The sequence below is a fragment of the Sylvia atricapilla genome, chromosome 4, assembly GCF_009819655.1.
Source record: "Sylvia atricapilla isolate bSylAtr1 chromosome 4, bSylAtr1.pri, whole genome shotgun sequence".
NCBI lineage: Eukaryota > Metazoa > Chordata > Aves > Passeriformes > Sylviidae > Sylvia > Sylvia atricapilla.
In genome coordinates, this window is record NC_089143.1 from 62183021 (window position 1) to 62200974 (window position 17954).

The 17954-nt window shown below is 41.5% G+C and overlaps 1 protein-coding gene across 5 annotated transcripts in view; it reads left to right on the forward strand.

The window, feature by feature from the left end:
* LIN54 (lin-54 DREAM MuvB core complex component) overlaps positions 1-17954 on the forward strand; it is a 40358-nt gene that overhangs the window by 9588 nt on the left and 12816 nt on the right. For 4 of the 5 annotated variants that reach the window (XM_066318147.1, XM_066318149.1, XM_066318146.1 and 1 more), the window contains exons 2-5: positions 6223-6950; positions 12552-12672; positions 15315-15460; positions 16944-17099. In XM_066318147.1, coding sequence (XP_066174244.1) covers positions 6258-6950; positions 12552-12672; positions 15315-15460; positions 16944-17099 — 1116 coding nt within the window. In that variant the 5' untranslated portion in view covers positions 6223-6257. The remainder of the gene's footprint in view (positions 1-6222; positions 6951-12551; positions 12673-15314; positions 15461-16943; positions 17100-17954) is intronic. The other variant, XM_066318151.1, reaches the window with a different exon arrangement.

Below are 17954 nucleotides of genomic sequence, written 5' to 3' on the forward strand. Positions count from 1 at the left end.
AAAATTGCAACATGCCTTTATTTCCTTTCATCCCAAGAGCTGGAAGATTAGGCAGAGGAATCAGTGTGTGAATGAATGGCTCCTGCAATACAGTGTTTCCACTGGATTGTAGTTAAATTGTTGCAGCTTCCAGCTGCTGGTGGAACGCATAATGGTTTGGGTTGGAAGGGACCTCTGGAGGTCATGTAGTCCAGCTGAACCTAGGGCAGGCTGCATGTGTTTGTGTCTGGGTGGGCTTCTACAGAAAAGGACACTCCAGAGCCTCTCTGGGCAGCACTTCTGGATAGTGAGCCCACTGTTCCTAGGTCACCCCAGGATACCACTGACCTTCTTGGCCAGAGGGGCACACACTGCTGGCTTGCATGGAACTTCTGCCTTGGAACTCCCAGGTCCTTCTCCACAGAGCTGATTTCCAGCAGGTCAGCCCCCAGCCTGAACTGGTGTGTGGGATTATTCCTCACCAGCTGTAGAACCCTGTACTTACTCTTGATGAATTTCATTAGGTTCCTCTCTGTCCAAGTCTCACTGAATTGTAGCACAACCTCTTGATGTATTAGCCACGCCTCCCAGTTTTGAATCGTCCACACACTTGCTGAGGATGCACTCTGTCCCTTCATCCAGGTCATCTAACAAGTTCAGCAGGACCAGACCCAGTACTGACCCCCTGGAAAGCACTGCTGGCTACAGGCCTCAACCAGGCTCTGCTCCAGATCACAACCCTCGGTTTGCTCCTTCTGACAACTTGAGTTTAAAACCCTCCTCACCATCCAGACAAGCCTGTGAAGGAAGATCTTTTTCCTTTCTGTCAGATGGACCCCTGGTCCCTCACAGACCAGGTTTCTCCAAGCGAGCCCCATGGTCTGAGCACCCCAACCCCTGCTGGTGGCAAAGGGAACAGATGGGGCTGCCTTATCTCCAGCCTCTTTCCTGGTGTGGTGGGTGTTTCCTCTTCAGTCTGCGGAGCAGCACAGCCATCTGGCAAGGGCACCTCAGCCTTTGGGAGAAGTCTCTTCCTCCTTGCAGTCCTTGCCATTGCAAGCCTCCATTCTTCAGCATTATTTCCCCTGTCCCTTCTGGATGTGCTGGTGTGGGACTTTTTGGCTCTTTGGCTGCAGACTGTGAGTCTCCTGCAGCCTGTGCTTGGAACCAGCCATCCAACTCTTTCCTACCACCTGCTGCAGGAGATCCAGCACCTGGGCACACCTTTTGCAGACAGATCTGCTGCCTGTCCCTGTGCCTGCAGAAAGGTCTAGGCGCTGGCACTTGAGGCCTGGGCATTTCAAATTGCCTAATCTCTAAGTATTAAGCCCCCCCAAAAATCAGATTTCTTCAGCTCAGCAGCCTTCAAGAGTTTACATACCTGCCAGTATTGAAGAGACCAGATAAGCAGAAGCTGAAAAATTTCAAAAGCCTTTAAGCAACTAAAATGTGGTTGACAGCATCTCATGCTTCTCACTTAAATCATCAAGGATCCATTTTGTAATTCCCCTTCTTCCTCCTGCTCTTGCCTTTGTTCTAATGTATGGACTTAGGAATGAAATACATTGTGTTTTTAAACCTTTCCTAGTAAGGTTTAAATATGCCGGTTTTATGAATGTAACAGTGTAATGTGGGACTTTTGAATTTTAAAATCCTCACGTGTGAGCCATAACCTGCTGGCCATCCTCTGCTGCGCCTTGGTTGGAAAGAGAAGAAATGGTATTGGTACATTTTTGTCTCAGCAATGGAAATTCCAAATGCTATCCCTTTTGTACTGACTAACTGTTGATCCTGATTCTTTTGTGTTCATTTGGATTAGAGTCCGCTATACTTGCAGTGAACAATTCCTTGTTAGGTTGTCCACTCTTACTTTTCTGCCATTCATCTGACTCGAGCTTTCAGCCTCATTCTCCCCTTTCTTGAGTGCAGGCTTCATTGTTCTTCTTCATACTTCTTTTTAAGGGTTTTTGCACAATTTAAGCTCAAAAGCTGAAAACGTTTGCTCTTGCTGGCTCTTAGGAATGCTCCTGTTAAGTGTATCTGTCCCAGCTCTAAAGAACTACAAACAGATACTGCTGTATCTGGCGATGATACTTAGTTTCACTTTGCATTTTCTTGCTGGTCCCAAGAGAATCCCTGCTGCTTCAGAAGTACCTTATATGTGTTGCATTTATGAGGCTTTTGATTTTAGATGGTGTGGGTTTGTTTTGTACTTCAAGAGGTATTCATACAAAAGCTGTTACTGATTTGATTTCCTTATTTTCTGGTGAAAGTGACACTTGAGAATCTGGTTAAAAAATGAGCATTGCCAATGGCTCAAGGCAGGTCTGGCAGTGTTCCTAGATCTGTCAGGTTATACCAGAGTGTTCCCATGGCTGAGCACCACCAGGGCAGTGCTGTGCACTGGGAAGGGAATGGGAAGGGGATTGCTAAAGCAGCCACAAATGGTGATGAGTGCCTTGGCCCTTTGCTTTGTTGTCATGGCCTTGCTAACGTGCATCACCTTCCCAGGAATTTGTGTAGAATCTGAATTTATAAACATGTCTTTTGCTTGCAGTACATTGCCTTGCTGATGGTTTTGTAACATGTCCCCCTACTCAAACTGCTCATGGTTGGAGGCTGGAAGGTTGGATGTTCTTAGTGAAATGGAGACGTTTCTGCATGTAATAAAATGCAGTTACTGTATAGTACGAGCATTGTTATGTCTTGCATTTTGTTTACTTCTTTGTAGATCACTGTGTTTTATTATATTGGGGTTTTTATTTTCTTGTTTACTGTGGCTGTTCTGGTATTATATCAACAGAGATGTTGGTATTATTGATCTCAATACTTTTAACAGAGTTTCTTAGAGATTTTGCAGTGACATGCTAGTGACGGAGAAAAAAGATCAAAACTCACAGATACCTGTCAGACACCATTCTGTATTTTTGCCAACAATCCTGACCTTTACCCTCTTCCTTACAAATTGTCTTTATCCTTTACACCATCATATATATCTTGTTGGTGGTGAATATCAAGAATAGGGATCTGTTTTATGAGTCAGATGGTCACAGGTGGTTTGCTCAAGCTGAGAGTTTGTTTCTCCCCTCCTTCTTACTGCGCCTAGCACTTCTCAAAGTTTTTGGTCCAAGGCTGTGCTGACAATATGCTTTAATCCCTAACTTTTTTGTGTATCACTGGTTTGGCATCCTGAGCTAGCTATGTTTCCAAATCTTTAGTATGTGATTTTTTTTTTTTTTGGTGAACTTTATTTAATTGTATGGCCCTTATTTTTAGGCAAAATTATCTGTTTAGTAATCTGAACCGAGAATATTTGTTGGGTTTCCCAGCCTGAAGCTTGAACACTTGCTTGGTCCAGATCGTTTTTTTCCTTCGTGTTTTGAGTCAACACTTAGTGATGCATCTTGTCAAGGGGTTGTAGTTAGAGCTTGTGCATTATTCAGTACTCAAAGCATAACTGCTGAAGTGAAGGAAACTTTCAAGGGTTTAAATAGTTAAAACTATTCTGTACCCTTTCTTGACAATCTCAAGGCTGTTAGGATCTTAAAAGAGGTTTGGCATGCTTTTACTGTTGGTAATCGCTTTAGTAGAAGAGCTGGAAAAATAGAAACAGTATAAAAGCATTAGTAAAAAATAAACAGCTGAACTGTTGAGAAATCCTGGCTAGATATCAAGAAGAAAAAATCTGCAGAGATGTTGAATTTGCCTTTGACAGCAACCTCTGGTATAGCCAGCATGAGATTTTCCTTGTTGCCTTTCATGTTTCTATTTCAGTCCTGTCCAATAGGCAGTGAAGAAATTGAACAAGTGGGTTGTGTTATGGTTCTTTTTTGCTGTTGTTGAGCACACTAGCTGAATACTTTAATGGAAACTAAGTTTAAAATGACCTGATAACTGTAAAATCTTCCAATGTAATTGCCATAAGATGTTAATCCAGTAATTATGAGTAATGTTTCTTTCTTTTTCACTTCTCAGTTTGTAATTCCAGACTTGGTGTGATGTATTTCTTTTTCTTCTGCATTCTGACTTGCAGTGGTTGGTTGGGACTCAAAATGTTTGAAAGCTTGACTCCATGTATTTTAATCTAAGTATTCTTTGAACTAGATATAGGTATTTAATGGCTCTTGCTGCTTTGTAACATAACCAAATGGCAAGGATAAAGAATGCAAATAACTGAGGAATTATAAAACTACTTAGATGTATTTAAGCATTTTATGTCATATTGATAAGAGACACTAAGAGTGGCCTTTCTTCTTGAGAAAAATGTACAAATGCAAACCAAAAGCAAGTTATTTAAAACGATTTCTAATTACAAAGTGAGGTGGTTTCCTCACTGTCTGATTTAGATTATTCTCTCCTTTTCAAACCAGGAGGCAGTAATTTCATGGATTGTGCTTGACACTAGGAGTCTAACTTCTGGATCCAAGCCTTGTGTGCATATCAGTATAGAACAGGATGGTGCTTTGGTTTGAGGTTTAGGGGTTTTGTGTCTGAAGTAGTTTGAAGTTGTACAATCTGAGTCGCAAGCCTTTGCAAGTTGCTGAGGTGACAGACAAGTGACACAGCTCAGAAGACCTAGCGGCCTTAACATATGCTGTCTTCAAGAACAGTCTACTTTTACTATTCCTATTTTTGAGTAGTCATCTACGCAGTTAACCTCTTTGACTTTAAGGCAGCAATGTGATACTATTACTAAAGTGTCCCTAGGAGCTGGCTGTTTTGTCTAGGGCTGGCATTACTGTGGGAGAAATGCTTTCCAAAGGAGGTATTTCTGGCTGTGACATCAGATAACTTTGTGTCTTTAAATGCCTGCCAATAAGTGAGCTGTGAGATTGACTGTCAGTGGAGTTCTTTCAGAGCTCAGGCTTCTTGAGTGTCAGGGCAGTTTGATCTGGCACTCAGAGGTGAGGGGGATCAGAGTGGCACCCTTGGCAATCAGGGAGGCCAGGACTGCTCCAGCATAGCCTCTGGAGCTTGGCATGGAGACTGTAAGTCTAGCAGGGCTTTTTTCCTCAGTCCTTCCACCTTGTGGGTGAAATGCAGCTGTTCTGTAGTTAGCTGCTGTACAAAATGGGCCCACAATGACTCCAGAGGAAACAGTGTCACCTCAGCATTTGGTCAGTGTTTTTACTGGCACGGTTCCTTGTGAATTAGTATTAAAACTCAGCTCTGCTTTTCCTAGCTAGTAGGAAACAGAGTTTGCAAGGATTTTGTCCCCTTGAGCTTATAATTAGTACTGAGGGGGATGTAGGCGGACCCACGTGGTGTGCTTACCCATCCACTGCCCAAGTGTGCTCATGGGGTCAGCAAGTGCAGAAAATGCCTTATTAAGCTGATCTCTTTTCAGACTCTTGACAGTGATACAGCTTTAGGGGAATGGTACAATGTGAACATTTCCAGCAATGTCTGTAAGGTTTCTCAAGTGGAAGTGACTCTGGCTTTGAATCTTGCTGCAGGGGGTTGTTTAATATATAATATGGGTACTCCTAAAAGAAATCCGTTCTTTTTCATACAGTGTGTTATTTGTTTTATGTTTAGGACACTTTTCAAATTAATAATGAATTTGTATGTTATACTTTCTGGTGTGTATTGAGGTAAAAAAATTCCTGAGCTCTTCTTTTCATAACCAGCATCAAGAGATTATCTCTTCATCTTCTGAGTGGCAGGGCTTTGGCTTGATCCTGTGGTAGGTGATTGAGCTTTTGGGGTTGTTCAAGTCCATCACTAAGCAGTAATTTGTTTTTCTGAGATTTCCAAAATGAAAATTTGGCAAGAATGTTACATCTGGTATGGATAACAAGTTTCTTGGCAAGATAACCTGCTAATCAATGTTGACATGTATGAGAAGACATCATCATCTATTAGATTTTTTTAAAGCTATTTAACTCTTTATACTTGAGTGAGTATAAATGTCTGTGCCCGTATTTTCGGGGGGAAACACTGCTTCTTTGTGAACTGTGTTGGGAAGAGTGGACTGGTAATCCCTTCATTTGACTTCAGTGAATGACAGGGTAAAGATTTGATGTAAGTTATGACTGAGAGTAAACTCAGCTTAGTAATTAAGAGAGTAAATTAACCTAACATTTTGATAACAGGATCTTTTTCCCCATGATATCCCTCCTGTGCATGCACAATACTTTAAGTCTCAAAAAGTCTACTATGTTTTATTCTTTGGTAATGTTATTCATAAAGCTTTGAAAATATGTGTTTTCTGGAAGCCAATAACTTTTTAAAATATTGCAGTACCTGCTCCAGCCATCACTGCCACAGCTACAAAAATGGAGGTGGTTTCAGCAGAAGTCAACAGCTTGCTCCCTGAGGAGATCATGGACACCGGCATAACTCTGGTGGAAGACGACAGCATCGAGGCCGTGATCGTGTCTTCACCCATGGCAGAGTCTATTCCCATGGAAACAGAACTGGAAGAAATAGTGAACATAAGCTCCACCAGCGACTCCTCAGCCACATCTACAGCCACAGTCACCACGGAGTCGGCTCCTGCGCCCGGCAGCCACTCAGGGGATGCAGCACTGACCACCACAGCCCCAAGCCCTGATGTGAACGCAGCTGGAAAGCCTGCCTTTCCAGGTGGCCTCCATAAACTTGGTGCTCAGACCCCTGTCACTATCTCAGCTAATCAGATTATTCTGAACAAGGCCACTGATATTAAAATCGGCGGTCAGAATATTAAACCGGAAGGGCAAAAGCTGATTGTAACAACTTTGGGCAAGTCTGGGCAGCCTATCGTTTTAGCATTACCCCACAGCCAGCTCCCGCAGTCGCAGAAGGCCGTGTCCCAGGCCCAGGGTGGAGACTCCAAGGTCCAAGGCCAGCAGATCAAAGTTGTCATTGGAGGTCGGTCGGAAGTGAAACCTGTTGTGGGTGTCTCAGCTTTGACGCAGGGGAGTCAGCTGATAAACACCGCGGCCCAGCCCTCTGTCTTGCAGTCCCAGCAAGTAAAAACAGTACAGGTAAAATGAGTTATGCTGATGAAACGTCTTAAAACCGGTTCTGTTGCTGCAATTGTTGGCTGTTGTTTCCTGCACTGGTTGACACACTGTTGCTTTCAGCCTTTGCACTTATTCTTTGTATTAAAAAATACAGTGCTGCTCTTAGCCCATGCTTTCATCTGTGAATGCGTTTGCCATTTTATGCTGTTTGCCTCTAACTACTGTCTAGAAACTTAGGGTTTGCCTCAGAGAAAGTGAACTATTCAGCAAATTGAAGACGATTTTCTCATTATTTTCATTTTATAAAAATAAATTCTACACACTTTCAGGAAGACTGAATTCGGCTCTATTGTTCTTTATGGAAAGTATACACTCCTTTATGGAAGAGTAGCTTCTCCCTGTTACATTCAGTTTGTTTAAATAAACTCTCTGAAAAGCCTGTAGCATCTGAAAAAGAACAGAAAGGTGCATCTTGTCCGCCTCAGAGCTGGTTAAGCTTGTTAGTAGTCTGTGATGGACTAGACACTGTCATAAACTGAACATTCAGGGTTTTGTTCCCAGTCTCTGGCATGGATCTTGAGATATTTGAAACCACAGAGAATCTGCTTGGATCTGAAAATGTGTTGAAAAGACTTGGGTTATGACCCAAAGGGTCTGATTCTCATCTCCTATGTGGCACAACTAAATGTGAATGACTTTGTTCTATTGGTAGTGAGACAGAAATAAGACCTCTTAAAGTGAAGGACAGGTAGAACTCAATGCAGGTTATGATGGAAAAATATTTATTTTACTGTCTAAATGAAATGAGAAATTAAACTCTTAAGTATACTGTTAAAAATCATCTGCTGCACATAAAAAAGACCAAGTTTAAAGAATTTTATTAGCCAAATGTTCCTTGGTTAGTATTTGGTGACAGGTGAATAAGATCAATTATGAATATTTTCTCTATAGTTCTCAGTGATTCCTGTACCAATTTCTACTTTCTCCTTTTTTGTTGCTACATCCTACCTGGAAACATATTTAATAATGGGCATTTGAAATATAGATGATTGTCACTGTAGTTTTCAAGAAAGTCTCTGCTTTTTAGTCATCATAGGAACATTTAAGAGTGGATCAGTTCCTGTTACTTGGCTTCATTATTCACTGCTAAATGACAGATACAGGAAACTGAAGAGAAGGATTTAGCTGTGGTTTTTCCTTGCATGAGATGGTTTGTGCTGTCAGTGACTGAAATCAGTGACTTTGCCGTGGACCTCTGAAATTTGCCACTGGGAATTCTACACATTCCTTAGCAGAAGCTCTTACTAGTGGACACGTATCTGTTTTTAAATCTAGTTAACTGCAGTTTGGGTAAATTTGTTTCGTTGTGGTTTCTTTTTGTGAAGCCATTGGTTCCCTTTGCACAACAAGATTGAATTGTTAGCGATTGACATTCCTTTTCTCCCATAAGAAGAGGATGGAATAGAAATGAAAAGCAAGAAGACAGGGTTAGCACCCAATATTGCAGGGGAAATTATTGTGTTAGCACTTTGCAGACAGTGCTTTTCACTGTAGAAATTTTCTGAAGTATGAGAGTGATATATGAGGCTGGGTGAGAGATTCTATCTCTACTCTACCCTGAATGACAGGGGAGATAACCCACACCTTGAGTCTCTGTCTTAGAAAATGAAGTGATTCATTTATCCCATCACCCTGAAGGAGCCCCTTAAGCTTTCAGTGAGTGGGAAAGGAGGCTGTCAATGCCTGCCTGACTCCACGTGGGTCTTGTGTAACTATCTCTTGTGGCTTTATGAACCAGGTATTTCAGATGGAGGGTAGCAAAGACTGACTTGGTGCTGAAAATGAACTGGTACAGATTAGATGACAAAGAGCTCTTATCAGTTCTTGTGGTCACTCTCATAGGGGCTCTGCTATCATTAAAGAAACTCAATTGCCTTAACATCTAATCTAATCTAATCTTGTTATCTAATTGTCATACTTGAAGTCTCAGCACCTGAGGCGAAATTGGTAGAGTTCAGCAAAATGTTTCTTGGAATTTGACTCCTTCTCTGATTATTGTTCTAGATGTGTGAGACTGTGAGATGTTAAATGTGGCAAGGCCTTTGGCCTCATCTATATCCAGAGGTTAATTACTGTCCTTAGAAGCTTGTCCTGATTTAGTTGAAACTAGTGCCATGAATGTGTGGGAAGGAACTGCTGGGCAAGTATGTCTGCTTTCAGCCTGTGGCTCCTGCCTGCCTACAGCCTTAAAAGTGGTGCTGTGCCTCCTGCTCTACTACTTTAGTCCAGGTTCATTAAGCAGGAGTTTGGCCTTGCACGTGACAGAACCAGGTGTCCAGACACATCACCGTGGCTGCCATTAAGTGTGACTTGCGCTTGTTTTTTGTGGTAACTGGCTCTGGTTTTAACAGTGTCCATAGCATTATTGCTGTCATGGCAAGGCAGCTGCTAAGCCATCACTGTGGCTTTATTTCATCATTGAAAAGGGATCTTGTGCACTCAGTAACCTCGAACTCCCATTCGGAATGGTCAGTTTCTTCATCTCTGAAGGTTAGGTGTTCTTTCCTATTTCTAGAGTCCCTGATTTTTCATACTATGCCAAATATAAATTGCATAGAAAGTGGGTACATGGACAAGCTCCCAAGAGGTCATCTAGGGAGTGGATTTATAGTGTATTAGCTCCTTTGTCATTGCTGACTATGGATATCCAGCAGTAAATGTGAGATATGAGTGTGCCTATTTCTGCATGATGGAACAGAGTCTAAAAACAAAGTCCAGCTGTATAAACTTGCTAGTTCATCTTTAGTGGAGAGTGTTTAGGAAGACATAACTTGACCCTTGAAGTCAGGTTGCCTTCAAGTAAGTCTCTTGACTTCTATAGGGGAAAGAAGGTTGTTGTGTGCTCCTAAAAGTAATAACATTCTTATGGAAGAGCTTGTTGCTCCAAGGAATATATTTGCAGTTTAACTTAAAGCAACTTGCAGAAGGCATGCTTAGCTTACATAGGCAGGGGGATAATGTTAAGCTCCTTGTGATCAGTACAGGCAATGGCAGAATGCTCCAGAGAACTTGTCCATTCTGAAGTATCCAAGGGGCATCTTGATTTCCTCTGGCTTCTCCAGTTTTTACTGAAATGGGCAGTGAGTTTCCCAGTGGTGCCAAGAAACTTCTCCCTGGTGGCTGGAGTTATCCAGTGTCATAAACCTCAGAAAGGCTTGCTTGGCAGCAGGTAGGGGCAGAAGTGCTGTTCCTCATTTATAACCAACCACATTTGTCTTGGTGTTTGTAACGTCCTGAGGGGATTTACTTGTTTGTTAGACCTCCCTCTTTGTAGACAAACAGTTCACCTAAAAAGCAGAGGGAAATTTATTTGAGGAGGATATTGCAGGTCAACTGTGAGGGAAGCAGGGCTACTTGTGTTGACCTGTTATTTGGGAATTTTTTTTTTCTAAAATACTTTGTGTTAATGGTTGGTAGTATTTTACACACATTTGTGTAAGTCATTTAAGCACATGTATTGACTGTTACTGGGAAACAGCTGCTGTTATCCAGAGCTGGCTGTTCCTGCTGAACGTTCATCATGGCCTGAGCCAGACTTTGCTCTCACTTCAGATAAAAAGCAGTAGCAGTTGAGTTGCAATAATACCTTATGGCAAGGTAAGATTAATTTAAGCAGAGCAAAAATCTCAAATCGAGCAGATGAAATGTGTGGAATTGATCAGAAATTAAAGCATGTCCAAGCTTGAAAAAAATTATTGATAAAATGCCTACTCATCTATCAGCTGTATATGTGCTATAGTAATTGAATCCTTAGAATTTAAAAATGGGTTTGAGTTAAATTTGTGAACAGGGCTGTGAATGACGCTTCCTTCTTCAAACAAATCATGTTTCAAAGTTTTAGTTAATATATCTCCAAAAAGAACAGGTTTATTTCTCCTCTGTTTCATTTTAAAGCCTTGGCAGTTGTATATCACACAAAAAGCACCTGCTATGCCTGAGGAGCAGCATGTTTGTTCTGATGGAGCTTTCCTCTGAGGAGCACTTGTAGTGTAACTGTGGAGTAGCACGTGGCTTCCTTTAAACGAGGAATCCATTCTCTGGTAGTGCCTGGTGTCAGAGCTGCTCCTTGCTGGCTTCCCTGGCTGGGTGTAGCTCAGACATACAGGTGTGCCCTTGGCTTTCCACAGCAGTCTGGAGGGCTCCAGGGCCATAGCAGAGGGGAGCTCCAGCTTCCCTGCCTGTGCCATGACTGCTGCTGGGAGCTGGGGCAGCCTCACATGTGCTTTTTGTGGAGCCGCTGAGGAATTTATGTGCCATTGAATACTTTGAATGTTTTTGCCTTACGTGATTGCAAAAAAGGTTTTCGGGCAACAAATTTTATAGATAGGGTTTTGTGTAGGAAACCATAACTTGCAGCCTACTCAGTTGCTTCATTTGAGCATTTGTAGCTTTCTCAGGCTGTCGAAAGTAACTGTCAGCTGTGTATCTTTGCACGTCAGGCAGATTTCTGATTTAGCTGCTTGAGTAATGAAGGTGGCTCTGTGCCCTTGAGAGGTGGCTCCCCACGTGGATGTTCATGTTGTGCCTCTCTGATATTGCTGGAGTTGATGGCTGGTGCCCAGGGGACATGCCAGAGGGTGTGTGGTGGAGGAGAGGCAGGATGTGCCTGACGTATGGGCTGGGCAGGTGTAAGGGCTTCAGTAAAGCCTTCCAGTGTGCTCACATAGACTCTGGCCACATCCACAGGCAGCCTCTGCAGTCAGCAGGTTGAAAGTCTTTGGAAAAAGTCAACTCTAAATTGAACTATTCACTAGCTGGGTGCCAGTGTGTAAAAGCTGTTGGAATAATTGCATCTGATAGCTAACTTCTCTCAGTGTGGAAAAGGGGAAAAGTCTTCTTTAAAACTTGTCAGACTATATACTCCTGCTTACAAAGATTTCTAGCTGAAGTGATCTGTCGTTGAATTGCTGTACACATTCTTGGTCCAGCTGTGTTTCAGGAGACTGGATTACAATATGAAAATAGATCCCCTTGTACCTGGACGTAGCCAAGTGATTTGTTCCTAGCTAGTGAGTACTCAAAACTTTCAGGCACTGATGATATGTGTCCTTTGGGGGAACTGTTACAGAAAGCATTTTCCCCATTTTCAAAACAAGTGTGCTGCTATGTCAAAATGGTCAAGAGATGTTTCAGAGTAGTAGTGGTCATATTTAAATCACTGGGCACAAGTTTCGTCCTGGTTGGCTGAAAAAGAAGTGACTTCATTTAAAGCTTCACATACTGAGAGTTGTGCATTTAGTTTTAACATTTTTACGTAGACCACAACACACAGGAAATAATTTCAGCATCTTGAAGATGAGATGTTTGCACAGAGAACTATCTTCTGAAAAAGCTGAGAGGGATTTGGCTATCCTACTTTGGTAGCTGGCGTTCTGAAGTGTCAAGGATAATCTCCTAGTTCTTTCCATAAGGAGAAATGCAGACAAAATGCAAGACATGCAGTTATTCTTCTAATTATGTGTGCAAGTATTGCCCTTTCTATTTTTTAATGTAATTAACAATACAATAATTTAGATCCAAAATGCTCAAGTTACTTTAGATCTTTTTTCCTCCATCTTTTAGATTGCGAAGAAGACTCGAACCCCAACTTCTGGCCCGGTGATCACCAAGCTGATATTTGCAAAACCAATCAATAGCAAAGCTGTTACAGGGCAGACCACTCAAGTGTCACCAGTCATTGCAGGTTGTACTACTTTGACTTGTTTTGCTTTACCATTTTTAAAGGCTTTTCAAAGAAATGGTAATTGTAGAAATTCTTCTGTCTCAACAATTTTACAGTTGTTTCTGTCAAAGTACCTCAAGCAATTGAGAAAGAAAAAAAAAAAAAAAAAAAAGGAAGACTTTTTGGTTAGAAGCAGATAAATGCAGTTGTTGGTACCTTTATACTTAGCTCATTTAGAATAATCCTGGTAATTGCAGAGTTGCTTTTACTGCAAGGTACTTTTACTTCATGGATTTTTGGGAGGAGAAAAAAAAATACCTCAGAGCCACAGAAGAGATTACTTGATGAACAGAAAGTATTTATAGAAACATTATATAAATATACCAGGGGAAAGGGAGACACATGCTTTTGTATTACTTTAATCTGCTTAGAGTTGGACTTAAATACAATATGTGCAAGTAACAGAAAAAAATGTCTGAATGAAGAAAGTGAATAAAGCTGTGTTTGTTTTTATTAAGTTGGTGACCCACTTTAAAAATAACCATTACAGAAGTGTCTAAGAAAGGCAAATAACAAATTATCTTTCTCCTTGGAAAACAACTCTGCATATCCTTATTAGAAAAAAAAAAATCAGCTGACCACAGAACAACAGCAAAACCACCATCAAGATTAAAGAAAAAAGTGTTATGTCTTGTTCATAATGGCAGTATATCTGCTGCTAAACATCTTAGACATCTCATTATTCTGAAAATGACAAATGTAGGAAGCTGGAGTTGTCTTTAGAACTTTGAAGGGTGTCTTTAACTGCTTACAGATTTATCAGCCTAAATAGGCCTAAAAATCTTTTCCTCATTTTAAAGAAATTTGTTGAGTCTTTACACGCCTGGGACTTGAGCTGGTTTTAAAAAGGATGCAACTGTCTCCTGTATTCAAAACACTGAGAGATGCCAGTGAATGACCCACAGCTGGAACATAATCTTTTTCTGCAGGCAGCCTGACATGTGTTTCAGATGTCAGAGGCATTCCCCACCCCACTCCCCAGTTTGTCCCCTTACCATATATATAGACCTGTAACAAGATTGCTGTGCTTATGAAAACTTAAGTTGTTTGTGTGTTAAAAAAACAATCCAAACAAACAACCCATCCCAAAATCATTAGAAATTACTTGCAGTTTTAAACTCAATATTTTGAAAAACCACCTGTGCCTGAGCCTGTGAGAGAAGCATCACTGGGAGGTAAATTTGCTTCACTAATTGAGAGGAAAATCTTTAAATATTGTTTTTCCCCTCACCATCCCAAACAGCCAGCACAGCTTGCCGGCTTTGAGATGCTGGCATCACTTTAGGGAAGGTGTGACATTTGTGGTTTGTGTTTTGACTTTCAGATTCATGAAAACATGCATACATAAATATTTTTAATTGCCTGGAAATTCCTGAAAGCTGAGGTGGAAGTGGTAAACTTGAAAGACTTGTCAATATAAGCAGCCAGATTCTGTTTAGGAAGCTGATGCCAAGGGGTACAGAGGAAATGTAGTGAGAAGGGGAAAACTGTCACCAAGAAAATAACTCAAAGGATTGAAACTTCTAGATGGTGAAATTCCCCACAGACTGACATTCTTCAGGCTGCGTGTGGCTTCAGCAGCTGCTGGCAACTATCTGTGCTGTTAGACTGCACAGAAGTGATTATTTTAGAGCACACAGATTTCAGAGGAAATCAGATTTCCATGAGGATACTGCTTTTTCTTATTAGTTACAGTTGGCTTTATTTATTATGCCGCTAGTTGATTTTGGATGGAAAAGTTATTTGTTTGTTTGTTTCTTATTTTTATAAATGTAGTACAAGAGAATGGGTGACAGAAGCTATGACAGAAATGAGTCTGAACCAAAGTGGAGCAGAGGAAAGCTCAGTGGTCAAGCCCTCTTTGGAAAGAAACTTAGAAAGTATGGAAAAAAAAAATCTGTTTTCCATTCTGAGAGTTTGCAATATTCCTGAAACTGATGTCTGATGATTTGGAGCTGCTGTTTTTGATGTTTAATCTTCTTTGGCATTGTAAAAAGAGAGAGACTATATGACACACACATGAAAACATGGGTGGTAGTGTGACTAAAAACTGTTAGGCAGTGAAAGGAGCGACCATCAACAGAGAAAAGAAAAAAAACCCGAACCTCAGAGCTGATTGTAGACAGACCAAACACCTTTTTCTTGGTCACTGTAACACAGCTCGTTTTTGATGGCTGAGGTTTCAAAGGAAGTAGTCCTCCACAGATGCTCAGTTTCTCTGTACGTTGGCAGCAGCCCAGGCTTTCTTAGGAAACTGCCAGCTGGCTGGGTGTTTGTGCTGTGGTGCAGGTGTATTGGAGGGCTCTGCTCCTCAGGATGCTGTCCTGGCTGTCAAGAATAATCAGCTGAATGGCACAGAAAGCTCAGTGTGCATTTTGGCTCTTTTTTTTTTAAGCTCGAGCAAACTGTCTTTTTATTTGTTATAATAGCAATTATTTTCTTCTTTGTTCCTAAATCTGACTTTAAGAATGCCAATGTCCTTCCTGTCAGGTCCTGCACTCTCAGAAGTAGGGATAAATTGCACAAATGGTAGGGAAAACTTTGCTTTAAAAGTTGCTGTGACCAGGGATAACTGGAGCTGATGGTATCTTCATTGTTTATAGGTAGGGTTTTTTCACAGTCTGCTCCAGGGACACCACCAAAGACAATAACGATCTCTGAGAGCGGAGTCATTGGATCATCTTTGAGTACAACAACACAACAGACACCGAATAAAATAGCTATCTCACCACTCAAATCCCCCAATAAGGTAAGGACCTGTTCTGGCTGCAGCCTTCTATCCCTCCTGCACAGTGGTCTGAATGGAGCTCTCTGTGTCTTTGCTACAAGCTCTTTATTATCTCTCCAGAGATAATAAACATATCTCCAGAGTCCATGAAAACATCGCCAGAGTCTCCATTTTGCATCACAATGCTCTGTGGTAATGCCCTAATTTAGGTTTTTTCTCAACTGGCTCCCTTACTATGGTTTTAAGTAGATATGCATTACTGCATAGTTTCCCATTCCTGCCATTTTTCGCCATTCTCTAAGCATCGATTCTGAGAGCAGCTGTTCCCTCTTAGCCAAGCACTCAAACTATTTTTAATGCCTTCATAAAACGTCAACAGGCTGTTTAAGAGGAGACCTTGATAATATTAATAGGTCCACACTTCTTAACCATTGCCTGGTACTGCACAGGCAATTTAGTCTCCCCTCTGATCACTTCTAAGTAAATGAGATTTGCAGTGGTCCTTGACAAACACAGAGCTGGAGATTGGCACAGGTCAAGGTGACACTTGTGTTTTAGATTTGATAATTGTCTTGAGAAGAGGAATATTGCTAGAAAAGAGAGGTAGGGACACAAGATGCACAGTGCAGGCAAACTAAATATCATGTATAAAAAGCAAAGCATAAAGAATTCTTTCAGTTTGGCTGTGCTCTAGTGATGTAATGTTATACAGATGGAGTAAAAGACTTGTGTTTGACAATTATTAGTAAGAGAAGAAACATGAAAAGGAAGTTAGTTTTTATTCTAAAGTTACGGTTTTTTAACTAAGGGTGACTGTGAAAGGACTCTTTAGGGTTACACCTTGGATATACTGTAGATAAGTAATTGGAAGTATCTGATTTTTCTTAAAACATAAGGAAGTTTAGAACAAAAAGTAGAATACCAGCATTGGAAGGGATGTGGTTATATAGACTGTTCAAACACTGCACTCAGTAGAAATGTGGTCAGAAGACTGGATCTCTCTGGGAAACTGCAGTGTAGATTTCAAAGTACTGATGTTCTTCTACTTTGACTGAATCAGTGGTGTGAGGTGAGGATTTTCTTTTCTTTTGTTCAGCCTCTCTTTATAATTCCTATTTATGATAAAATAGTCATGGTACCAATTATAATGCTTTTATTTAGAAGATCCCTCTTGGCAATGCTCAGGCTTCAATGGGATAATTTCCTTTTAAAAACCCTGACAAAACAAATGAAAAAAAACCCCTCACTCCCACCCAGATGCTGTGCTGGGTTTCTGCAGGAGCCCTTTAGTGCTGGAAACCAGTGATGCCTCCAAGTTCCTTAGAGCTCTGTTTGCTGTTGTTACAGCTGGACTCAAGTGAACTGCGGTTAAATGCAGCGCCCTTGTTCCCAGAAAGAGCTCTGTTCTGGTGGAGAGCTGTACTGTCCTGAGGAGGGGAATGTATATGTACAGGGTCCTGTATCCTACACAGAGGTTTAAATTGCTTTTTGTTTTGCCAAGCAGCTAACAGTGGTGTCAGTGGCCTCCCAGCCTCCCAGCTCCCCCCAGAAGACGGTGGGCGTCCCACTGAATGTAGCGTTAGGACAGCAGATCCTCACAGTGCAGCAGTCAGCACCCTCCTCCCCTGGGAAGGCTATAGTCAACCACACAACCACCCAGGTACAGACTGACTTTCCTTTGTCTTCTGGTGTGTCTGTGTCATTGCTTGCTGGAAACTGGAGTGTTGGACCACAGGTTGGCAGCGGTCCATCCAGTGGTGTTCTTGGAATGGTGTTTGCTTAGGAACTGACAAAAGTATTGCCCTGAGGAGCGTGGACTTCTTCAGTTGAGAGGCGCAAACCATTGCAAGCAAATACAAGGGCATGCTGTTAGAGAGCAGCTTTCCAACCTGGAAAGCCCCACTTGGTGTGAATTCTTGTTTCTGTGTACTGAATCTCCCAAGTCACCTGAAGAACTCTGTGACACGAGGAGGCGTTCTTTGGGTGGTTCTCTCTCTTCTTCCAATGTTTCTATGCCACTGCCTAGGGCTGCTTTCCAGGTATTTTTGAGGTTTGCAGGAGTGGAGTTCATATTCCTGCTGTGGAGGTCTGGGCTGAGACTTAGAGAACCAGAAATTATTTATTTCTTATGTCTCATTTATAGAAAAATGGGGGTTTCCATAATAGCTTTTATAGTTTTCCATTAATTAATCGCAAGAGAAAACTGACCTTTTTATACAAATGACAGCTTTTACTGTTTTCCTCTTTTGTGGTGTTAGGTAAATATTTTTCTATCATATTATCTGTACTCTCGTTGTGGTAAACATGAAGGGATGTGTATGGGTCTAAATATATCCAGAGTATGGCTACAGGTGAGAGTGCACATGCATGAGACCAGAGACTCAGACAGATTTTCCCAGTCTTATCTTACTGATACAGGAGATAATTGGAAGGCTAATATGGGAATATGGACACCATAGAGATAGGAACTTTTTTACCCCAGGGAAAACTGTGTTTTGAAATAGTTGTCAAAAGG